The 25,980-nt window shown below is 29.7% G+C and overlaps 2 protein-coding genes across 3 annotated transcripts; one reads left to right on the forward strand and one right to left on the reverse strand.

Annotated features, from left to right (window-relative positions):
- The first annotated feature begins 739 nt into the window (after window positions 1–739).
- LOC148237873 (gamma-tubulin complex component 2-like) lies at window positions 740–24,478 on the forward strand. Of its 2 annotated transcripts, XM_088205603.1 has the most exons (14): window positions 740–867; window positions 1,244–1,411; window positions 1,725–1,869; window positions 1,939–2,116; window positions 2,196–2,491; window positions 2,561–2,689; window positions 2,750–2,923; window positions 4,805–4,982; window positions 5,054–5,630; window positions 6,339–6,507; window positions 21,644–21,787; window positions 22,656–22,733; window positions 22,800–22,993; window positions 23,061–24,478. In XM_088205603.1, exons 1-14 carry the CDS (start codon window positions 830–832, stop codon window positions 23,155–23,157), a joined length of 2,565 nt encoding a protein of 854 aa, XP_088061729.1. In that variant the 5' UTR covers window positions 740–829; the 3' UTR covers window positions 23,158–24,478. The 2 variants fall into 2 exon arrangements, with proteins under 2 accessions (XP_088061729.1, XP_088061730.1); XM_088205604.1 differs by lacking the exon at window positions 22,656–22,733.
- On the reverse strand, window positions 6,620–18,723 carry LOC148237874 (transient receptor potential cation channel protein painless-like). The gene is made up of 2 exons (XM_088205602.1): window positions 18,513–18,723; window positions 6,620–9,635 (listed from the first exon to the last, which is right to left on the reverse strand). The coding sequence occupies exon 2, from the start codon at window positions 9,611–9,613 to the stop codon at window positions 6,800–6,802; it is 2,814 nt and encodes a 937-aa protein (XP_088061728.1). The 5' UTR covers window positions 9,614–9,635; window positions 18,513–18,723; the 3' UTR covers window positions 6,620–6,799.
- Window positions 24,479–25,980: the final 1,502 nt, after the last annotated feature.

Consider the following 25,980-nt stretch of genomic DNA (forward strand, 5'->3'; position numbering starts at 1 on the left):
GTTTTTGGCAACAGTCGGTCTCAATCACAAGTCGCAAACAGTAAGGCTTTAGAACACACCAAACTTATAATTCAATAAATATTTGAGCTCACAATTTATTGACCATAACGTTTTTGGATTTAAACTTTGGTAAATGTTTTTTTTTAATAAATACTTTTAATAACCTACAAAAAATATATTTTACAAAAGACGAATAAAAACTAAAATAATTTAGTTATAATACCTGATCATCGCTGTAAAGTTTTCTAGAAGACTTTTTTGGTGAAAGCCTCGCGTGCTCGACGTTATTGGATCTAAGTAGGAAATGCGTTTGAGCGCGTGCATAAACAATGACAACAAGGCACAGCATGGTCTCGTTCTACGTTCAATTAAAATTATTTCGGTTTCTCTACAGTTTCCCGTGTGTCACTTGTAGTTGGTGCATTTTTAGTCAAGGAAACTACAAATGTAGCTAAATTTTAAATGAATATTAAATTAGGTTAAAAGTTAAAATAGAGTATTATTATTAAAAATTTTAACTGTTCAATATTACCCTACACATAAATTGTTTAGTGTAAATTAAAAGCGCAAATAAAATATTTTTAAATGTTCGATATTACCCCACGCATATTTTGTTACGTCTTAAAGCAATGCGTAAAGAAAAATATTGATTTGTCAAAAGTAGATAAATAATATTTTAATATTTAAAAATTCAGTATTATTAATTATATAAATATTTAAGCATTTATATTGTTTATTTGCAGTGTTGGCCACACTGGGTGCGCCATGTTCGAATAGAGCTGTCAAAGTATCGAACGGTTAAGCCTGGTTCCTCTTTGGCATTTTCACTATGGATACAACAATTAAGGAACTTTTAGACGCAATTGGGTAAAATAAAATAAGATACCGTTTCCCGAATATTGTTATTATATTAATTTTATTAAAATCAAACAATAAATGTATAAATTCAACAATAAAACGTTTGACAGTGGGATGAATACTGTGTTTATTTTATATTATTGTATACACCAAAATACTTTTAATGTGATTTATTTCTAACAATATTACTATAGTTAATCAAAAATTTAAATAAATCTTAAATGCCATACTTTTCTATTAATGTATTTATGTATAAACTGAACAAATGCTCTAGCTACGCAGTATAATTTAATATATTAATAATTAAGTAACTCATAATCTATAAATATACATTTAGTGACAAATGAATGACGTGTTATGTAAAATATTTTTTGTATTCCTTTAGATGTGACATATCACCGGTTATTATTTTTGAACACATAAAAAATAATCCAAACTACAACAATGATGTATATTCATCGAAACAAATTGCTGAGCATGTCGTCAAACTATCGCAGAAATCACCGAATCCTAAATTATTCCTTAAAAAATATGAAGAGATGAAAATCAGGAAGTATGAAATTGTTTCTCTGTACCATATTTTACGATTGAAATTTTAAATACTGTACAGAGTATAAATATATACTCCAAATAATTACTAATTTTGCATATGTATACTTATTATTTGATTAATTTGAGAAATTTCACTTTTAATACGTACTTAATGAGAGAATATATATACATAGATATGTCGTAGAATTTTTACTATGAATTGTATCTTAAATAATACTATTCGTACCGTTATTGTAATTTAGATTTATTATATCGTTTTAAATGATAACTATTGCGCATGTTTTATAATTAGCACATATATATTATTGTTGTAGTGTTGATTCTCTGGGTCCATTGGTATCACTGTTATACATCATTATATACGAAGAGAAAAAGATTAAAAGTCCCAAACCGAAACCAGCGCCAAAACCGACAATAATTGACAATAAGTTATTTATCACCAAAGAGGACTTGCCACAGGTAATATTTTATATATTACAACTTTATACAACATTCTATTGCTACTATCGAAAACATAATATGTTACAGATACGATCTAAAATCATGAAAGCTGTCGACGATGTTCAAAAAGCCAAAAAGAACAACGAAGATCTCATTTACGGCAGAAATGGAGAACAAGGACTCAATTTTCCACCTTGGTTCCTAGATAGAAGCAGTCTATCGTGGGATTTTAGAAATGAACAGTATTCAATCAATTCATCAATTGGTGAGATTTATATATTAAATATGAATCTGTTTAATTTAATAATGATTTGCTATAATGTTTATTTTAATTTATATTTTAGCCGCTATACCGAAAGCTTCTCAAGAAGCCATCCTAATTGATGATTTATTATATTGTTTGGAAGGAATACCTGGAAAATATATTGTACCTTTGCCATTAAAAGATTTTACTAAACCGAGATGCTTTGAGATATCTTCCGAAGTTGATGAAGCACTCCGACATATAATTCAACAACTTTTACCACTAGCTTCTCATTATTCCATAGTTAGGAGATTCATCGAAGGAACAACTTTCAACTCTGGTAGAGTTGTACATGCTTTAGTGAACGCTATAGAGATTCTCTTGAAAGATTATTATGTCAGTTTCATATAAGCTTTAGTATACATCATTGCTTTAAGTTTTTTTATATAAAAAAAATTGTTTTAGGTCGTTGTAGCACAGCTTGAAACTGAACATATCGCCGGAACGTTGAATTTACAAAAGTTGTGGTATTTTTTGCGACCGATTATGCAAACTATGGAGATTCTGTCCAATATATCGTCATCAATAAAGAAGGTTAGTGTTTTAAATATATATTTTTCATAAATATAGTTGTTAATATTAATTTAACTTTAGAATGAAGCACGCAGCGGAGCTGTATTGAGTCTCTTACATGACCAAACAAATGCGTTGTTGGGTAATACTAAATCGCAAGATGTTTGTCTATTCTTAACGCAGAAAGCTAGTGAACCTTATATGCAGATGTTACAGCAGTGGATATATAAAGGAGCAATCGATGATCCTTTTCAGGTAAATATTTTCAAGAAAACTGTTTAATTATTGACATTATTATGATAGTGCATTATTGACTTCAATGTTTTCTTAGTTGTTGTTCTTCCATGTTTTCTTAGTTTTCAATGTTGCTTTATGGGATTCAATAATGAGCTTTCTTTGATGTAATAACATTAGTATTTTCAACCAAACTGTAGACATAAGAATATATTCAAATTTTAACAAATATTTTTCAATAGCAGAAATCTGTGTTTGTGCATCAACGGGAAGGCTTCCTAAATCGATTTTTTTCAAAGCAGATCGCAAATGCTTCAAATTTAGAGCCACTGGTTTTACTGCTTCTAGCTGACTATTTTGTTCTAAATGTTGTTTTAAAATCTCCTATCTTATTAGACTTTCACTAAAATAATCATAAATTTGTTGGACAGTACTAAAGAAAGTTATTGCTTCTTTGCAAGATTCTGCTGAATTCACACCGATAGGATTTAAAGTATGATTTCCACAACCAGAAAATGTACAATTGCTATTTTCGCGCAAAACAACTGTTTGCACACTATTATACTTTCCTACCATATAAACTCCATTATTTTAAATTTTAAAAGTAGGCTAACAATTTCTTGACCCGTTTTATCAGAAAAAATATCAAAGCATATAAAAACGTTCTTCAATTAAAAATTTCAATTTTCTGAACTTTAGATGTAACAAATAATTTAAGTCATTTGTTTCTTATTTTATTTATTTAGATTAAATTAAGACCATCGTAACCTAATAGGTTACCCCAATACGTCACAATGGTCGTATAATTTAATACACAAAAAAAATATATACATAATTAATATAATACACAAAAAAAAGATAAATCCGGAGTCACATCTGCAATAATAGCAAAATATTTAACCTTCTTTACTTCATCAATGATTGCGTTTTAAACAAACGAACCGCAAATATTAGCACTTAACCGACGGGTGAGGTAGTCCCTACTCGTTAAGTTCGCTGATGGTAATTCACGGGACAGGTAGTATCTACCCGCAAAAACTAAAGCTTATTGTGCTGCCATCTATAGAATGAATACTAAATTAAACAAAATATTACAACTTTATTTTTTCTCTTAAATAGAGATCAAAGCGTCTTTATGTACACATAAAAATCTTAGAATAACAATGTAAATTTTAGTTCTCCACTTTTATTTTTAATTTTAATTTGACCCACATTTGCTGTTGTAACCCACCTAGGAACTGAAACTTAAAATGCTGTTCAATTTATTTGTATTATTTTAATAAAAATAAAACACATTTTAGATGACTCACAGATTACCAATACTACTAGTAAAAACTTTGTCTATTTTTTTTTATTATTCCTTTTAATTTAAAAGCTATTATATTTTTTCTTTTATCTTTGTTATGTAAGCGGCTAGACAATGACCCGTCGGCTAAGTTTTAAAATAATAATTTAATGAATTAAGTCCACGGAAAATATAATTTATTTTTAATTCATAATTCAACAAGTATTTAAAAAGTAGGAGTAGAAATACTTATGTAGACATCTATTAACTAACTTTAAAACTATATATAAACAATTATATATAATATAAGACTCAGTGATCTATATGGATCTGGGTGTTTCTTATATTTGTATATCTCAATAATTTTTTTGTATTACCAGTGAAGTTATATTTTTACTGGCGTTACTGGATAGATATTAATTTCTATTTTCGCTAGTTACTAGCGATAATTAAATTGATTAAATTATATGCTGCTCTTTAATGTCTACGAAACTCAATTTGACAACTGAAAAATATCTATTTGCTGCTCAAACCCAAACCTAGTGAAATTATATTGATACTTGTGAAAATATAACTGCACCAGAAAATATAAATTCACTGTAATACATGATTTTTAGGAATTTTTGGTAGAAGATAATGAAGTTATAAAGAAAGAAGACTTACCATTAGATTACTCTGCCGATTATTGGGAAAAGCGATATACAATTCAACGTGAATGCATACCTAAATTTTTGGACAGATTTGGCGATATAATTTTAAGGACCGGAAAGTATTTAAATGTGATCAGTCAATGCGGTACGTATTTAAAAAAAATATATATCATAATGTCAATAAGTTTTATATGATAATTTTTATTATTATTATAGGTAAAAGTGTGTCAGTCACAGACGCCGAAGAAATTAAATACACCCTCCGAGAACAAGAATATCTGACAGCAATACAAAGAGCTTACTCGTTTGCCAGCAAATCATTGTTAGAACTACTGATGAAGGAGCACGATCTGATGGGTCATCTCAAATCGGTGAAGCATTACTTTTTGATGGATCAAGGCGATTTTATAGTGCAGTTCATGGACGCTAGCGAACAAGAGCTTGTGAAGAACATAGATGATATAATTCCAACAAGGTTGGAATCGTTGTTAGGACTGTGTTTACGTTTGTCTGCAGCTAGTCATGATCCATACAACGAGGACATGAGAACAGAACTGTTGCCATATGATCTCAAACATCAAATGTTTAAAATATTGTCGATTCAAACGCAAGACGATAAAGATTATCGCCAGAGCAAAGATAAGTTGATGTTGACGGGTTGGGAGTCGTTTTCATTTGGAATAGACGTGAAGTGGCCCGTTTCGCTCGTTCTCAACAGGAAAGCTATAGCTTGTTATCAGATGATATTCAGACATCTGTTTTATTGCAAGCATGTGGAAAGGATGTTGTGCAAGTAAGATTTCTTCATTATTTAATAACTAGTGTAATATTTGTTGGAAAATTAATGGATAGTCTAATTGCAATGTATGTAGAGGTAGTATAGCTTAGAAGTATTAGAGACTAGCGATTGTACTGAACCTAGCCATGAGAAGAACGTTCTCATATTTCAAGACAATTCTGCCACATTGATAGACTGTCCTTGTGACATTTTTCGTCTTGGCGAAGATAACGTAAACTGGGAATTGAACCCACTTTAAACGAAAAGTCAAATCGCTGGGAGTCAATACGAATAATCACATATAATTTCACAATTAATAACATTCCGTTGTACAGTATGCTAAATCTAAATTCTTAGCAGCATAATAGGGCTACCAACCTGAAAGGTTTGTGGTGTATCAGGGAATTTTAAAATTCAACTTTACACCTTGTAGCTACTTCTTTTTGATTCATTATCATGTCATTTGAGTAAAATTATCATTTCAGACATTCACTTTAGTTGCGTTGACCTATAATTTCATAGCAGGACATTCTGTAAAAATTACTGTACCATTTGAGAACTTTTAATGAAACAGATTTTGCCATAATCTATGTGCATGACGGTTTGAGAACCCTGGTTTTAAATACCATGTATAGAAAATATATATTACACATATGTATAGACATAGGAAAATATAGATATTACAGTAACAATGATTTTATTAGTTGTTTTTCTATTTTGAAGGGTATGGCTTTGCAACAAAGTCGTGAAACGATTCAGCGAAGCTCGACAATATGGCGCTGCATTCGCTCTGAGGCAAAGGATGCTGACATGCTTGCAGAACTTGCTGTACTATATGTGCGTTGAAGTCATGGAGCCCAATTGGTGTGCTTTCATTTCCAGTCTCAATAAGGTAAAATAAATAATTTTAACAATTATACTCATTCTCAAGCATCATATAGGCTGATTAACTTACTGAAAAGTATTCAAAGCTATATAGTAAAGGTTTTAGTAAAACGATTAAATTAAAAATAATGTTACATTTATTTTAAGTAAAAAATACAAACTTGGAATATACATTGTAAAAAAATACTAATTATAAAAATTACATTATAAAAATATGTAAATATATTTAGTACTTGATATTATATTTAAGTTATTAATAATTCTTATTTCTATGGAAGTAAAATATTAAAATTATGGCATCAATTTCTTATAACCAAATTACGGACCTCTTTCAATTCTTTCATGAGTTCCTCCAACTTCATGTGCAGAACTTTAATATCATTATCTTCCTCATCGTCTTTATTAGCGATTATGGATTTAGCAGATTTCACGATTTGGTGTTCCATCTTGAGCTCGACACAAGTCTTTAAGCAGCTCTGTCCTACTTCAACGTTGTCTTCATTCATTTCCTCTTTTCGCATGCTTTCGTTCTTGGTTATCTCAACTTTCGACTGTTGATTGATTTTGATGCTCACTCGAGCCATTGGTAAATAATGCGGGAACAAGCTGATCTTCTCAGCTAACGGTCTGACGCAGATGAACCTTGACTTAATGCACGAATGACCCGGTAGCCAACAGCATCTGTTCTGTGCGTTTGAAACAGCATTCTTATAAGGTTGTGTATCTCCTAAAAGAATGCTTTCAAAATATGAGATTAATTGTATTCGAGATATGACACTGACTAATTCTGCGTTGTCTTTGATCGCTTGTGTGTCACTGACTGCTAAGCCGTTTAATAGATTGAATAACACAATTGGAATCATGAAGACGAATAGTATAAATATAAAATAGCTCATGACGGACTGCTTAAAATCAATGTCCGAAGCTTCCAATTCACCCGTCAGCATTATTATTGTTTTAAATAGTGACATTCCTGGATCTAAAAAGAAATTGTTTTCATCTTCCTTATCGGAGTTGTTTGGATCGAATGGTTTCTTTTCGTCAAATTCATCTTTAGTTTTCTTATTGACTGCTTTGAACAATGTATGGAAGCTCAGTGCAAATGCAATAATCAAAATGCAATACCATAATAAAAACTTGAAGAAGTTCCATGATACAGTTTTCAACATTACTATGTTAGTAGATAATGATGGAAATTGACCTATGAGTAATACCAATTCTGCTGATGATAGTAATATTGCTAATGCGTGAAGCTGTTGCTTTTGAAAGTAATTGTTAAAGAAAAATGTGTAACAAACGACAATCAAGATCACTTCTAACCAATTCTCAATACTTCTCCAGTATTTATTTGGCGATACTAGAATCTGTATGGTTTCTCTTATGGTCAAGAATATAATTCCTATTATTGTTAAGACTTTTAATGTCTGCATTAAGGCAGCTGGTGTAATAGTTGTATCGAATTCTTCGGCGCCCAATAATATGTATAAGTTTAACGATAACCAAAACAAAACGTAGAATAGAAGATTGAAATAAAACATACAACTGATTCGTTCCCATTTCATATATAGAAAGCTTGTAATAATTGGATGTTTTAATAAGCTTTTTAAGTTGGGGTGCTTTGACATGTATAGAAGAATGTCAGTTTCCGGTGCTAGAGTCTCGTTTTTGTTAATCAACGGGGTATCACTAGAATTTTTATTGACTCCAGTTTTAGGCGGAATGAGAAAACTATAATTAAATTGTATTTCATAATTGTCACTGTTTGGACGTTCATCATTAGTAGTCAGACAAGAATCCAGATAAGATTTTAGCGTTTTAGGTGATATGTCCGATAGAGGAGGTTCTCCAAATTTATTTTTAATCCCAAGATAAGCTTTGTTCTTCAGTAACTCCATTACTACATTTTGATCGCCATTTTTAATCGCATAATGTAAAGCCGTGTTTCCAATAGCACCTTTGTAATTTATATCCAAGTTTGCTTTATCAGATTTCAAAAGAATCTGAAGGCACTTTTTATAGTCGACGTTAGCATTCTCTTCTACCTTTTCTTCTCCTTTGATTGTAAACTGCAAGAGGGACTCACCGTCTACTGGATCGAATTCGGTCTTATCATTCGTTCCTAGCAGTTTTAATATCTTATAATATCCGCCACGACATGCGTACGCAACTGGTTTGATTCCATTACCGGGTGCTGTTAAATTTGGATCTGCACCTTTTTCCAATAACGCCTTAACAGCTTCATCGAAACCCTTCTTGCAAGCCCACTGAATAAGGGTGTACAATCCGTTATTTTGAGTCAATACACTATTTAATGTATCTTTTTTTATCTTTTTCAAATCTATAACGAAGTCATCTTCTTTTCCGTCTGATAAATGCGAAAATAGTTTATTTATATCTACAGCATCAAATTTGGAAGATATCGACGAGTGCTTGAGTAAATGAGGGAACGTTTCCTCTAATAGCATTTTAGCAGTCTTGTCGTTGTAATCTTCATACGTTTCTAAATCTACGGGTTTCTTAGAATAATCGAGTATATATTTTATGATATTTTCTAAACCTTGCTTAGCGGCTGAGTATATGGGCGTCACGCCTTTCATGTCAGGAATGTTTACATCTGTTCCGGCTTTGACTAAAACTTTAACGATTTCTTCGTATCTTCTTATGTTATACTCCCGATCATCATCCAAATCCTCTATTTCTTTAATCGCTAAATGTAAGGCAGTATTGCCTTTGCTTAAACAGTTCACATCTATACCTTCATCGCTAACCAATACTTTGATCGTTTCTACATCACCCGTCTCGGCGGCAAAGTGTATCGGAGCTTTGTGATGTTTTTCGTTGAACTTGTTAATATCAGCGTCGTTTTTCAATAATAGCTTAACATATTCAGACATTCCGGGCGTAGAACAGGCAATGTCGAGACATGTTTTGTTATACGGACTACTGTAGAGGTAGTTGGGATTGACTTCCACCAATTTCAAGAGTTTTTCAAACGATTCCTTGTTCCGTTGGCGTAAGGCAGAATTGAGTTGCGTCTGCACATCAGTTTTGAACAGGGAATTACCACGGTTAATCAAGCTCGTTGACTTCAGCTCATAGTCATTGTTCGCCATCTTTGCTAGTGTATCATTTCATCTGTAACAAAAACAAAAATTGGTCAATGTTTTATCAATAGAAACATAGAGCAAACAACTGTTATGGTAGATTTTCAAGAGGTTTAAAATACCAATTAATTGAAGACCTATGTGAATTGATCCGTTAAGTCGAGTCACCAAATATACAATACGTTCGATATAAATTTCTCAACAGCTGTATAATTATGTAATAAAAATTTAGACACTAATCCAATTAGGGCGTTGGACATTATCTAATTACATTGTTCAATCTTGTCAATTGAAATTTTCTATTTTCATTGAAGAAATTTATCTAACATTCTCGTGGTTTAAAGATTACTCAACATGGTAAAGTTAATCGCATTCCTCCACATTCCACTGGTGGTTCACATTAAATGCTATTTAGTAGTATCCTTGTGCCATTGTAATTTATGGTACTTCTAAAGTGAATACAAATTAAGCTACTTTTAGATATATTAACACACACCGACACATCAATTAAATTATTTCATAGACTATTATTAATTTTTGTTGTAAAAAATATATTGATATTATTTTATGTTTATTTACTAAATTAAATATATACATTTATGTTTTTTTATTAAGTCTGATGTAAAAAATAGACATTAATATCGCATTATATATATATTTTTTATACTTATGAGTAATAATTGAGCAGTGATAATTCAGATGCGATTGACTCACTTTGTTAATTTATTAAGTATTATGGCTCATATAATTGATGACTAAAAAATATACACTTACATTATTTATGTAAAATTTTGTGGCGACGACCGATTTAGTTTGTCATTTTATCATTTAATTTAAATTAATATTTATAAATAGTTATGAACAAATATTTTAACAATCCATAGGAAAGTTATATTTATCATCAAGATTTTACAGTTAACCATTACACGTCAAAATATCATTAACAGAATCTGTACAATATTAAATAACTGCTCATCCTTGTTATACACGACGATTCGATACTAGAGATTCATATTCCAGTTTATATTGCAAAAAAATGTTAAGAGTATAAAAGTAACAGATGGTTTATTTGGCAATCATAAAGAGAAAAAAATATATAATCTGTTTTATGTAAAAAAAATTGTCGCGCGATATGTTTTGAAGAAAAAAACTATGCGCGGCTTAGCAATTTGTATTATAAAAAAATATAGATTTTATTAAATAAATTCAATTGGCGTAGTGAAAATATTAATTTTAGTAATTTCATATTATAGCATTGCAATCCACGAATTATCGAGGTTTTACTGTACATCTTTGATTGCGTAGTCATAGAATAAATTCCATAATTCACATATATGAGATTACCATCACCGGATGCGTTCACGGCCATTTAACTGATGCAGAACGTCACGGTTTTGCTTTCACACTTTTTTGATAATTTCCAACTAAAGTTTTTTCACCAAAGCAAAGGTTTACGACCGCTACGTTGGCCGCATTCGCGGCTCGGACCAATTTTTCTTTTTCTTATGCTTTTTCCAGACTCGGAGGTAGTAGTAGTAGGTACATACATATTTGGAAGTAAAAAATTGTAGTTAATTACGGTTCTAATGTGGAGTTGGCCAATTCATACCATTCTATACGAGAGTCGTATGAAACTAATTGATTTTTAGTCTGTGTGATGCGCCTGACTGTATTATACTGTCAACAATGGATGACCACCATAAATGGACATGTTTGATCATTCGGACGCCTCCTCATGAAATTCTGACGAATACGTGGTATATTTTTACCTCTCGTTTAGGAAGAATATAGAGGTAAAGTTTAGTGAAAAATTCAACATAATTTAATATCGCCGCGATTATATTAATATATATTTCATATCTATACATATTATATAATATATATATGTATATATTATATTATAGTACAAGTACTCAAAACTCATTTACATTTTGTATAAATACAGATACTGTACTTGTATATGTTATAGTGAATTTATATTTTCACTAGTATAAATATATTTTTAATTAAATTGTATCAAAAAATTGATATACAATTTCACTGCTCTGTATCAGTAAATCTGTATTTGTTTTCAAACGAATGATTTGATACGTGTTTTTCTACATGATCAGAGATTCACAGAATTGTGGAGTCACATTATTCGACAAAATACTACAATATTTAAAATAAATTAAACCACACCCAAACTTAACCTCAACGAATTAACCCAATGAATGTTCTAAAACTAACTATAGTTTTTAAATCAAATTTGGTTTACTTAATTTGTTTAAGTGAGGTTTGGATTTGAACAGCATGTGTACGATTCACAACTAACCAATTAATTTTTATAGAGCAGCGTATAATTTCACTAGCGCCTCTCAGTTAAGTTATATTCTCGCTGATAGAAATATGTATATGTATATCTACCTCGAATCGGCTTCAGATCCAGACTTCACTCTCTCTCTCTCTCTCAAGTCTTCCTCTCGTCTATTTATTTCTTTCCCTTATATATGCTTTCTTGATATGTGATACAGTTTGTGGTTTTATCGTGTGACAATGTTGCACGATATACGGTGGTAAGATTAGTTATCACATTTACAATTGTCTTTTAAATGTCAAGTTTACATCATCTTAAAACAATATTATGATAGATATACTTAATATATACAAACGTTCATATGACACAATTCTTGTGGTTGACCATCTATAAGAATCATCTGATATAAAAATCCATTCTTCATATTTATGGATTACATATACATTATTAAGCAGAGTATATAACAGGTGATTCGGATATGATTTCGCTGAAACGCCAGTGAACTTGTAATACAAATTCTTTTTTTTTTATTAATCAATAAATTTATTTTTATATTATGTACCTACAAATGGCGTTTCCGCTGTGGGATACCAATTCAAAATAACTTAAAAATCATAACTTATGGTCACACGCGTGTTTGTTCGCGTTGTATCAGTACAGCAAACTACAGGGCGATTATCGAGATGTTTATTAATATTAGTTTCGTTACTTTTTATGACCGTAATAATTATCTCGCTGGTTTTTTCTACTAACAAATAATTAACTACCGTTGTATTAGTAGCTGAGAAGAAGGTCGAATGTCAATTTCAACATTCAGAGAGCGGTGCTTCATTAATCACACAACGCGGGCGTCGGTGTTTATATTGTTAAATTTAACTTTGCTGCAATTAAGGTGTTAAAATTTCAAAAGGAACATAATCGTTTCATTGGTTTTATATCCGTGACTAAACTGATACTTGTGTATGTTTCAATCCGCGTATAAATATCGTAAAATGTTTATTGGTAGCATCTGGCTATTTGGTACTTTGTGTATAAAATTATCATATAACGATCGATATTTTAACCTATGCTTTTATTGGTTTTTGTAGCTCTTTTGTATAGGATACGAAAACGTCGATATAAACATTTCTGTGGTTTGATTTTTCCATTGACGTTGGGGATCGTATGTGCTTCTTTCCGACATATTTAGATTTTGATCGAATTTGATTGATTTTATCTGTAAATATAGTGTTTTTAATTTGATGTCAAAGTATTTTTAAATGTATTTATGATACATGCATATATACATACATATGTCAAAGAATCGTTACAATATTGAAAAATCACATATATATTTATATCAATATGAAACCTCTGAGCTACTTTTGACTGCCACAAAATATTTTTTTTAATTGAGTCATAAACTTCATTAGTATGTACACTATAAAAAATGAAACGAAAACTAACCACTATTATTTTTTTGGGTATCAATAAATATTTTTTGATAAAGTTATACTAAAAAAAGTATCCAATGCCAAATGTATATATTATAATTCCATAATAGAATTATTTTTATAATTGTAAAAGTAAAAAAATAAAATGTTAATAGTATATTATATAATTAACGTTTTTAATCCCATGTTTTTTTGATATTTTTAAATAAAAATGCCGGGAATTATTCAGCCGCGTTGTGCGAATTTTTTGGTTTTTATGCACTTGAACTGATTTTTTATTTTTAAGATATTAAAAATGTATTTGGCCGCGCATCATTAATTTTTTCAAGAAAAAATGCGATGCATCTTTTTATAAATAACTCTTATTTGAAATGGGAAACATAACTGCGTTTAAAAATTTATTTCCAATATTTGAAAAAATTTTGTTAAATTTTACATCATGTAAAATAAAAATAAAAATGGTATTTTACTTAGGGAAAATCCCGAAGCAGATTTGATTGCGTTTTTTTTTTACTGCCATTTCACTCGATAAAGTAATTTATGAAAATAAAATAGTAGCTAAATTATGCCTACTAATTGTGATTTCTGAACAGAATAGTCAGTGTAATTATCACATTCAAAATTGAACAGAAATCTTTCTTGACACTGCAGGTCAAGTATGTAATATGATATTTCACTTGAAGACTGCGTGCTTAATAGTTTTAGCCGATCCCTAATTATATTTATAAAATGTTATAACTATGTATTTTTAATTAAAATTTAAGTAAATAATTATACAAAATTATGGTATTTGCTTCAATTATGATTTTTGAGTCACACTAATAACAAGAGAGCTATGCAATAAAAATGGTTCGGTGATAACTGCGCAAACGAAAATTTCCAACAGCGAAAATTCTGATTAAAGATAATCATTATAAACATATATGTATATTTGAGAATATGTAAAAAAAGTCTGTCTATATCACAGATGACAATATGATTTAAATTTAAAAATATTTTACATTTATATTAGTAATTTACAAGTAGATATTTATTAGTTACACTTACATTTCCTAATTTTACACAATTTTTTACTTAAAAATATAAAAAAATATGAAGCAGTTTGAATTAAAATTAAAATATATTTGACAATCAAACAATCATCTATGTTCAGAATTTTCGTGTGCGCAATTTTCGTTTACGCAATAATCCGGTCATCAATAAAAATACATATCCTAGGTCCAAAACATTCGCATAATATATTGATTGAACTTACACGATAGATACTAAAACTCTATAAAATATATTTGCAATAACCATTAAATGATGATTTTTATACACCCTATAGATAACTGCAATTGTGACATGAATACCTATTGCAGTCTCTCTTACTTTGTGTATGGGCGACTTCCTATTTGGCTACTTTAGGTGGACATCCGTTGAATGATTCGCCTCATTTTGCCTGTATGTAATATGTATTAAGTATGTGTATATATACATACATCATGAACAAAAGTCGCGCTTACACATCGCCATATTTGATTAATTCGAATTAATCCGAGCCACTTTATCGCCGCCGCGAAAAATCTACGCGAAACCAAATATCGCGTGTTTGCGATGGCCGTGTCCGAAGATAAGCATACGTTCTCAAACGTTCCAGTATTTGAAAACCATTAACATAAATTAAAATCACAATGACGCTCGTTGTAAGCGCGTTCGGTTTTCATTTGAAGTGGTTCGGTTATTTTAGAGTTTCGAGTGCCTCTTCGACCAACGAACGAACGTGTGAGGTTATTCTCTTGAAATTATTAAAAAAGTATGTATGGTATAACTATGTAATCGATTAATATTATGTCTTTATATATTAAAATAATCTATACCGGTTGTCATTTTTTTCTATAATATATTAAGATACTTAGACATCTGTAAATTAGTTGTATCTCAACGCTCACATCAAAAAGGCACTAGATACAAATATGAATGTGATCGGTACACCCTCTTTTATATATATTATATCAAGAAGAACTTCGTTTCACTATGATTCACTTTATAAACTAACGTACGATACAGAACGCAATCGCTAACAAGTTGTTAAAACTAGATTTATGGAACCCGTCAAATTGACAAGTTTCTGATTTGATTTGTATCACAGTATTTTTTACGCCGCGCTACGAAAAATGTTTTTTCTGAGTCTAAATATTAGGCCGCGTAGCGAAATAAATAAGCTTTTGCTCCATTTTTACATACATTTTATAAATAAAATATTAACATTTTGCTTTGAAAATTTCAATACGACTTTATAATAAATACGAATTAATAGAATAATTTTAGAATAGCTTTTAATATGGCAGAAATAATGATAAATTAAATTACGAACCACTAACATGATTTATAGTTTTGGTAGTCAATTATTTCTAATACCGTAAATTGGACCACTCAAGCGAAAATTTGCTCATTAGTCACTACGTTTATTCTATTATAAACATCGATATTTTTATTTGTAATGTATATTAAAAATTGTAACTTATATAGATATACTAAAATAATATGTGATAATAAGAAGTGATATTACTTTCATTAAGTGAAAATCCTTAATCTGTAATTCTAAAAAAGGCAATCGGTTAAAACAAAACCATTCATTCATGTATGGGTTATCTTGACCCGGAATTTTAAACAAGATTAAAAGACAAGTTCAATGGTTTGAAAAACAGACAACGTTATCGGACTAGTATCTTGAATACATAGAATCTTGAAACTCTCCGACGATGACTAACCAGAAAAATCGATATTTATTATCAACTGTATACATAACTGGTTATAATTTGTTTTTTTTGCGTAACATTAATGATTTTAGTTCTTTTACAAATTAGATGACTCACATTTATGAAAGGATTTATCTTAATAAATTAAAAATACCACATCTAATCCATTATATATGTGCATAATTATTTATTTTAATTTTATAAAGATAACAACTTTTGTGAATCACAATTAATTTAATATTTTTATATGAATAATAAATAATCAGGTGAGTTAATTTATAAATTAAATTTATTTTTTAATGAGATTTTTAACATAATCATATGTATGAATCGAAATGTATTAAGATTGCCGAATAGAACGGAAACATTAAATTCGAGGTGTATTCGATTTTTGACAGCCTTGGCGTTAAAATCTGGATAGAAATTCTAAATATTCCATAAAAAACGGTTATATGTAAGTAATTTATTCGATTGCGTACATAGTTTATGTCTTAATAATGATAAAAAACGGTTGAACGTAGAGTTATAAAAAATAAGAAAGATCTGGCTGATGAAGCAGCGATTACTCTAAATCACGAAGGTATTCAACATGTAGCACGGAAATGCCCAAAGCATTATTTTTTCATCATTTAGAACTACTGCACGATCGTGATAGATTGTAGAAAAAACGCCGTATATTTCTTCGTTTCGATTATAAGTATTTGAGGTTTTTGCTACGGTTAAGTTTATAGTTAGATAATCATTTGTAACGAGTAACTATTTTGGCCAACATTTGAGGAAAAAATCATTAACTGGCAAATCTATGTTTATTTGTAGAGTAACTGCTTCTTTAAAAACCCGATTTATTGAACTATGTCGGACTTAAAAAATCTTGGGTACCACAAAGTTTATATATAGAACTTTAGACTTATTTCAAATATGTCATTAGATTTATTTATAAGGAGTGGAATCATTGATATTTATTAAATAAAAATAATAATAAATCAAAAATTAAATAAATATTAATATTAGGCATCGTGTTTCGTACATTTTAGAATATTATTATTAATTATGATATACTCCGCGCTTTTCTTTTTAAATATTTACTAGTATAATTATTGTTTGTAAAATAGCGATAATGACGCATTGGGGAAACCTGTCAAATCAACGATGATCAGATTTGTAATAATAAATTTAAAAAATACTTACATATTAAATTCATTTTAAGCTGGGCTTTAAGCTATAGATAGTTACATAATTGTATCTTTAAAAATAAATAATTTTTATAGTTGTAATGATCAGGGATAGGCATGATATCGACTGCGTATATTTGATGGAATTTCCAAAAATATTAGTAAAAATATAAAACAAATTGCGCTGCTCGGCCACTCTTACTTATAAAAAATGATAATTTAGGAAAATCCATTGATAGTTTATTTGAAGAAAGTAACGGTTTTAACATTTAAATTACAGTCCAGTGATTGTATCTTGACATTTTATTTACAGAAAATGTGCATTTGATTCTGAAAATTATTTTATGAGAGGGAGAAATTTAATGTTCCACTACTCACTATTTCACCCCCGAGAACTAAAAGTTTGCCTATTAATGACTGATCTAATTTATTTATGTTTTTTAAATAAAGAAATAAAATTAAAACTGATTAATTAATCGAAAGGTATTCTTTTAAAGTTTTGTTTACATGGATCCTATTGTTTTCGTGTCACATATATGTCCATCTTGGAATGATATTCGATACGTTTTTTTATCGAAATCTCATATGTCGATGTTTCAACAAATCTGTTTTATTTAAATAATAACAGCGTGAGTCATTTTGTATTATATTAAATAATAAATCAATTTAGTTTTACCATGATAAAAAATAAAAATAGTAAAATACGTAGTTTCTATTATCAATTTTTGTTTTATCACGAATTTGCCGTTGCATTTTATTTATTGCAATTTAACATTTTTTTCGCAGTAAAAGGAATAATACACTGACTATGTATATTTGTATAATGAATCATTGAAATAAGCATCTAAAGACTCATACAGTCAATCGATCGATACAAAGCAGATATGATTCTACAAGTAGTTGTGCCGCTATTAGTCAATATATAAATCTTGGATTGTTTCACTATAAAACTGTGGTATTGTAATATATTTGTCTTGAAAGTTTTGGCAAACATTAAATCCCCTTATCTTGAAAAATTATATTATAATAGCTAAATACACATGGACCAGAGAAATAACAACGCCTCCATACTATCCCACGCCGACAGTTTGTATACGAATTGCCCGATGCGAGTCATCTGCTGCTATCTGTTTTATGGGGGAACACTCCAAGGGAACAAGTGTTCCAGGTCCGCCGCAACGTGACGTCATTACGAGCCAATTATCCGCGAAAGAGTGGAATCTTTGGTTCTGGAAACGATGTTTTTTGATATGGGCGTTTACTAACTTGCATAAAACTGCACTGTGCTAATGGCGTGGGAGATGTCCTCTTATGCCTCCTTCAAACTCCCACTGCTCTCGATGAAGTTACGAGCGACACTGTCGAAGGTCCGGGAGTTGGTCAGCGAGTGAGCGTGAGCCTGCTGATGGTGATTTTTGCCTCGACATATTCTAGTGCCGGCGCTACAGTTTCACTCGGATAATGCGTACACAGTGGCAACCCGATATGTGGCGTGTATCAAGAATGAGATATTGTAAAAAAATATCTAGTATTTTTTGCAATTGTGTATTTTATGGTCTGCAGCGACCACTTTTAAAATCATAAATTTGCTATTGAAGATCTCAATGTAAGTAGTACATGGTACTAGTAAAGCGTCAGTAAAAGGTGTTTAGCAGGTATATGATTTACGACAAGAATTTATAACCTCCGCCACAAATAGTAATCATTATTGACGACTCAGTAGTTGTTGCTGTCTTCGTATTGAAAAAATAACTTTTTATAAACACAATTCGTTTTGAAGCTGTATATTAATGGAATGCTTTTTAATTAAAAACATACTGTTTTTTTTTTTTTAAATTATAGGAAAATATAAAGATGCATTTGATCGCGCAGTGCAAATGTTTTAGATATTTCACTATATTTAATAATATAAAAAACTTAAATCGCACAGTAAAAAAATGTTTATAAATTAAATTATTAACAGCTTTACACCAATGTACCATGCACAGAAAAAAATATATATTTAAATACTAGACCACAATGAGTGCGAGTACCTGAACGAAAAATCAGTACTATCCGACAGATGCTTAAATAGTCGGTTTGTTGTACTCATTGGGGAGTTTTTCAATACTCTACCATATTAGTTCTTGCTTTGATACTTTAAACAATTGCTGGTAATTAAGTGGCACACAAAAACGAAGTTCTTCCTGAACCTCTGGTTTGTGTATGTTCCCTACTAACTACTAGTAAAGTGCTTTCCCAAGTACACTCGTAGGCGCGACTCCAAGGAATCATATAGATTATAGAAGGATGTGGGAAATAAAAATTAATAATATTTATGTTTTCTCATGTACATACAGCCTTGACCAAAATAATGGAGCACCGTAATAAATGTGCTATGTCTTAGTTATTATATGAGCAATACTAATACTAGCTTTTGTAGCTGCTTTTTGTTATTTTTATAACAATATACGACTTACTGTAAGTAAGAATCGAAGCTTATCTAAACCGAATTTCGACCAATAGGAGGGCGCAAAAAACAATTATCCCTTCTCAGAAGTCAAAAATCCACGTCAAAAGCAATAAAATCGTGTCGGTGCCGTCGCAGCGGGAACGCTCGTTAACGAGCGTTCCCACTGCGATGGCACCGACACGATTTTATTGCTTTTGACGTGGATTTTTGACTTCTGAGAAGTGATAATTATTTTTGCGCCCTCCTATTGACCAAAATTCAGTTTAAATACACTTTAACCAATATTCTCATATCAAAAGTCCGTAGTAATATCCGTAAGAGTAGCTATCGTATTTTTCTAACATAGTGTAATATCGAAGTACAGACAAACTATGGAACAATATGTGAGATGCGACGTCTGTCTGTGCTTCTTCTTCCTGAGCTGGCAAATTTTGTATTTTGGACTTGAAAATTCTAAAACTATAATTAGTTTTAAACTTAGGTTTACTTAATTCGTGTAGGTTCGGTTTGGGTTTGAACAGTAAATGTGCGATTCGCAACTGTCAAATTGATTTCAAACATTTTAGAACCACATATAATTTTAATAGTATAATTTTGCCTATCTGTTCAATTACATTTTCGCTAGTAAAAATATATATACTAGTGAAAGTGTATTGAGACTACATTTGCGAAAATACAACTTTCACTGTACCATTTATACATCGCATGTAAATTAATAATGATAAGTATATATATTTTACTTCATGTGGGAAAGTTGAAATAATATAATTTTACTAGTACCTGCCAGATAAATGATTTTTTCACTAGTAAAAATATATGAATATATCTACCGGTGAAAATGTATTTCGATATGATTTCACTAAAATTTCAGTTCGAAACCGTTTTTTAAAATTAGTTATGAGGGTTAATCCGAGAATTTCTGATTCAGATCCAGGTACGTCATTTCAGCTATTTTTTAGGGGAGGGGGGGGGGCAAAATTTGGCTAGTTAGTGGACGTTTTTTTAATATTTTTAGTATTTCATTAAATGCCACGCATTTTTCTAGGCAAATTAAAAGGGAGGGGGAGGAAAAATGCACCCACCTGCGCTCCCTAAATGACGTTCCTGTTTTTAAACCGATACCCTACTCTGACAAAGAAGACAAATTACTTTGTTATTTAAGTTAGTAAAAAAATATTTGCATATTCATTCTCCATTGATAACACAAACCTATTGTTCGATTGTATACTTTTAGATAAATGTTAACTGAAATACATTTAAAGCCACATGAAAATATTTACTTACGACTGATTTAGCTGATTGTTGATATATACGGTAGTAGTCTTTATTGTTGTTAAATCCCTAATCGCCACCAACTCAACAAATTTACGTTTTACTTATCTTCAAATATTGGTCTGATGATGCATACAGGCGCCGCTTTATCTAGTTGCCAAAATATAAATATTTCTGTATTCATTTTAAAATTATTTCCGACTATATATTTATAAACCATGTAATACTATCATTAGATCAATCACTTATTAAAATTTATATACCATATTATTAATGTTCATATTTTTCAGTAAAATAATGCATGAAAATATTAATTCAAAACAGTTTATATTGTTATGAATCTATATAAGCAGCACGATAGACCTGTGGTATAGTCAGTAACTAATACCCAAAAACCTGGGTTCTTCGAAAATGGTCTAATGTTTTTTCTCTTTATAAATGTATGCAATTATATAAAAAAATGGTAATCAAGTCATTTGTCTATATGTACATATTTTAACTTCCAAGTGTTGCCATATTTTTATTATTAAAACATTGATTCAGTTAACTTTTTTATATTATGTATTATACAATAGTAGTATATAGTGTAAGAAAATATTTATTACTATTATATATTTTTGAACCAGAACTATCCTGACTATAAAATATAAATTATATTATAATATGTTTTCAGGTGTCAAACGTAGACGAAGTTTTGAAGAAGCACAGCGATTTTTTGGAAGCGTGTTTGGAAGACTGCATGCTGACAAATCCACAACTCCTCAACACTGTCATAAAACTATGCCAAGTTTGCGTCCATTTCTGCCAATTTTTCCAAGTAATTATTTTCTATATTAAATTTAATCTTATTACTTTAAATATTATAAATAGCACACAATAAAGGTAAGAAAATATAAACTAATGTGAAAGACACGGAAAACACTATTACCAAATACACTTACCTCCTCTTTTTTTGCTGTAAAATTTAACCTCTTTCCATGGCATTTTAATGACTATATACAAAGTTTCCTATTACAGCATCATGATAGATATTTAAACGCTTGATCGATATCAAAAATAATCCTGACATATTGTTTCTGCAGGATTAATTCATTTTACACAATGCGTGAGCTTCTGCTTCTTTTTGAAACAATTTTGACTATGCCTTACTATATTTGACACACCCTTATTTATTAAAGTTTTCCCCGTCCTAAAAAATTGTTCACAGGAATTTAAAAAAAATTTTTGAAAACTTTAAATTGTTATTGCCCCACATGTACATATTTATTTAAGAAGGTATTCATACATAATTTTGACAAAAGCAATAAAATAGTAGTAACTTAATAATAATAATATATAAAAGCTTTATAAATTTATTATTTATTTTCAGATTCATTGACTGATTTTAGATGTATTTTAATGTGTATCTTTTTTTTTATAAACTTTAAAAGTTTTTTATAAGCAATTTAATTTTATTTTTAAATATTACAAATCTAATTTGTATGTATGTATATCATAAATATAGAATCAAATCTGTAAGAGTACCGCTACCATTAACCAGTACCTTGAGAAGAAAATTTTTAGTAAATCTATCTTTTCGTCGACAAGTTTTCACTGTAATCTGATTATTAGAGTATAATTTGTATTTATAAATTAATTAATTAAACCTAATCTTATCTCAAAATCTGCTGCTTATAAATAAAAAGGAAATGAGAAAGTATTTCGTCGACGCTGAAATGAACGGTATGATCGGTTCCGCTTACGAAGCGTCCGAATCTATTGAGGTATTACAATACAAAATCGCGTGATTCTGCGTCCGATATTTTATATCATCATCCTTTCAATTCTAGGGCCTCAGTCTCATGGGCGATTCAACGTATAATGCATCATCTTCGGAGAAAATAGCACCACCGGGCGGCAGCTTCGAACAGAACATAACTCGTTTCGATTTGTGCTTCACCGGAGCGCTGTTGAGTCTACTAAACATGATCAACAACATGGCCAAAGACAATAACACTAAAAAATTAGTCGACGTCATGTACCGGTAAGTTTGGTTTGTACTCGTATCAATCACTTGTCTTGTTGTATCATTAACATTGCGCACGTTTCAGGTTGAACTTTAATACGTTTTATTCGGAGCAACTGGATCGTTTATGTATGGAGAATTCGATGCATGAATCACACATTCAATCTGATGCTTCGGAGTAATCGTCATATGTATTAATCATTTGATTATTCTTAATTTATATGAAGATTTGAGTTTATTGTTAATTTATGTTAATATCCGGGACCAAAAAGATTGTCAATTTCACAGAATAATAAAGTATAGTCAACTCTCATTTCATAGTTGGTTATAGTTTTCCATATTATATACTTCTAATCCTGGGATTCCTGGGTGTGATAAAATATAGCAATATATTTAAATTAAATAAACTGTAATAGGAGTGGAGCAACTGATTATTTAAAATACAATTAGTTAATACATTTTGATTCGCGATTGGTATAAATTAAATAGTATTGGTGACAGTAAGTAATACAGAAATTGAACCAAATGAAAAACTTAAATATGTTTGATCATGTAATTTATTAAACAAACTCTCAATGGTTCTCTCAAAAAAATGTATGGATACTTCAAAAAATTCACTTTCTGCCAAGTGCTTCTTTAAGTTTTGTTGAAAATATGTTTGCTTAGTTGATTTAACTAGGTACATATTAAATCAAAATATAGTTTAAAACAATCCAGGATCCCAGGAAAGAAACCGAGAAAAATACACTTTTTATTCAGAATTATAAAGAAAAATTAGCTGTTAGCTAATATAAATTATTAAACATAGATTTATATACTAGAAAAAATCTTCACATTTACCTGTAATAGCAAGAGTTTTAAAAATGTAATTGTATTAAAAATTTGTAATCCGATAAATTTTTATATTATTTCACGTCAAGTTTTAGATATATTTTTTATATTAGGCTTCAATTATTTATTATTTTTAAAATAATATGTAATATCTTTTAACCATGTGCCTAACTAATAAGTACAAATTATATATTGAAATTATTTTCACAATAACCATAATACTGATATGTAAAAACAAAGGTTCCTCTTAATCCACCCTAAAATAAACACAATATATATTTTATTGCTAACAAAAATACATATTTTCAATATTCAATATATATTTTTAATTAATAATTATGTATGCTATTTACTTACATAAAAAAAAACATTGATCTGAAATTATTATGAACTCATAAATTTCTTATAACTTTACTTTTAAGTTTTATTGTATCAAATTAAACTGATATTTTTGCCTTTAATTTGTGATATTGTTGCCATTTTATTTACTTTTTAATTACAAATAATGTTTGTTGACATTGTTTTTTTATCACAAAAAAATGTTGATATTTTAAAAATTAATTACATAAGTATGTTACTCATAATATAATAGACTCATATTATATTTTAGAAATGCTCTTTAATATGTAATAAATTTTACAGCAATGAAAAATAAATCCTTACTATTATAAAGCTTATATTATTTTAACGCCTCAAGCAATAAATATTTAATATTATTTTATATTGTGTTAAACAATCGTATTATAAATGGGTATAATAATATAATAAATCGCAATTAGTGATAATTTACGAATTAAATTATATATAAAACACATAGATGTCTCTATAAACTTTATGTATATTGCAATATTCATATTTTTTAAATTGCTTATTCAAAATATATGTTATTGTATTTATTATTAAACCACAAATTTAATAATATTTGATTATGTAAAAAAAAACACATTCCATATTTTTTCCGAAGCGGGCTGTGTATTAGATTTTATTTAACAATTAGACCGGTTTCACACGTGCCGGATGGATTTGCCCGGCACCGTGTAGTAGGGGTGGTTTTGTATGGGCAGCGTCGGGCCGGCGCCGGATGGATTCGTCCGGCACGTCTGAAATGGTAGGCACTAGCCCATACAACACCATCCCCACTACACGGCGTTGGCCAGGTGCCGGGTGAATCCATCCGGCACGTGTGAAACCGGCCTTAGAGTATTTAAAATATATTTTTTTAATTATCAACTATTATGATAGATTACAAGCAATAAACGTCACTATGCATGACCTAGTTCAATTTTATTTATAATTATTCATCCGTGAGATTAGAAAAATATAGAAAAATCTAATTTGTGATGATCGATACAGATTATAATTATATAATAATCATTAATACTGATACAATATAAATTGAAAAATAATATGGTACATATAGGATTCAAACCCAGGTCTTTTAGGTATTAGTCACCTACTTATACCACTAGTTTGTCGTTCTGGTTTTGTGGTATTTGATGGCTTTTGATGGTAATTCATAGCTTTCGAATCTGCGTGACTAAAGTGCAATTCTGAGTGTTCTTCCGAATTCTAATTTTTATTGTTGAGCCAAGCCATTGTTGATGTGATAATTTCTAAATCCCATTGTTGAAACAAACTAAGGAACAAACATATCATCGATTCACTAAAATATGAACCTTCATGTGATTTCTTATACTTGTAGCTCAATAAAATTTAATGTAATGAATCAGTTTTAAAGTCAAAATTAATACGGAATAAATATTGCTGAAGCGCGATTACAAATCTAATTTTAAACTAAACACGATATCTGCAGAGTTACTTAATTCAATTATCGATAATGAATTCCTATTTTATAACAAAAATATTGCACATTTTTAATCAAATTGTGTGAACTAGAAAGATCATTCAGTGATCTAAAAAGGACTATAAACTTTCTATGATCGTCAATGAGTCAAGAGTGACTAAATGCACCGGTGACCTTAAATTTTAATTATTTAAAAGTTTTGGATTAATAAGGGAATTTTAAAGTGCTAAATAATAAAAGGCTTCAAAAATATAAATTTCTCGTCCCATAAGTACATAAAGAAAATATCTTTTAAAACATCTTATTAATAAATCTAGTTAAGATTATTTTAAACTTTATATATTAAGATTAAAATATGTATACATAATAA

This window comes from Plectrocnemia conspersa, unplaced genomic scaffold (genome assembly GCF_051122295.1).
Source record: "Plectrocnemia conspersa isolate PC_06_02 unplaced genomic scaffold, ASM5112229v1 ptg000002l, whole genome shotgun sequence".
Lineage (NCBI taxonomy): Eukaryota > Metazoa > Arthropoda > Insecta > Trichoptera > Polycentropodidae > Plectrocnemia > Plectrocnemia conspersa.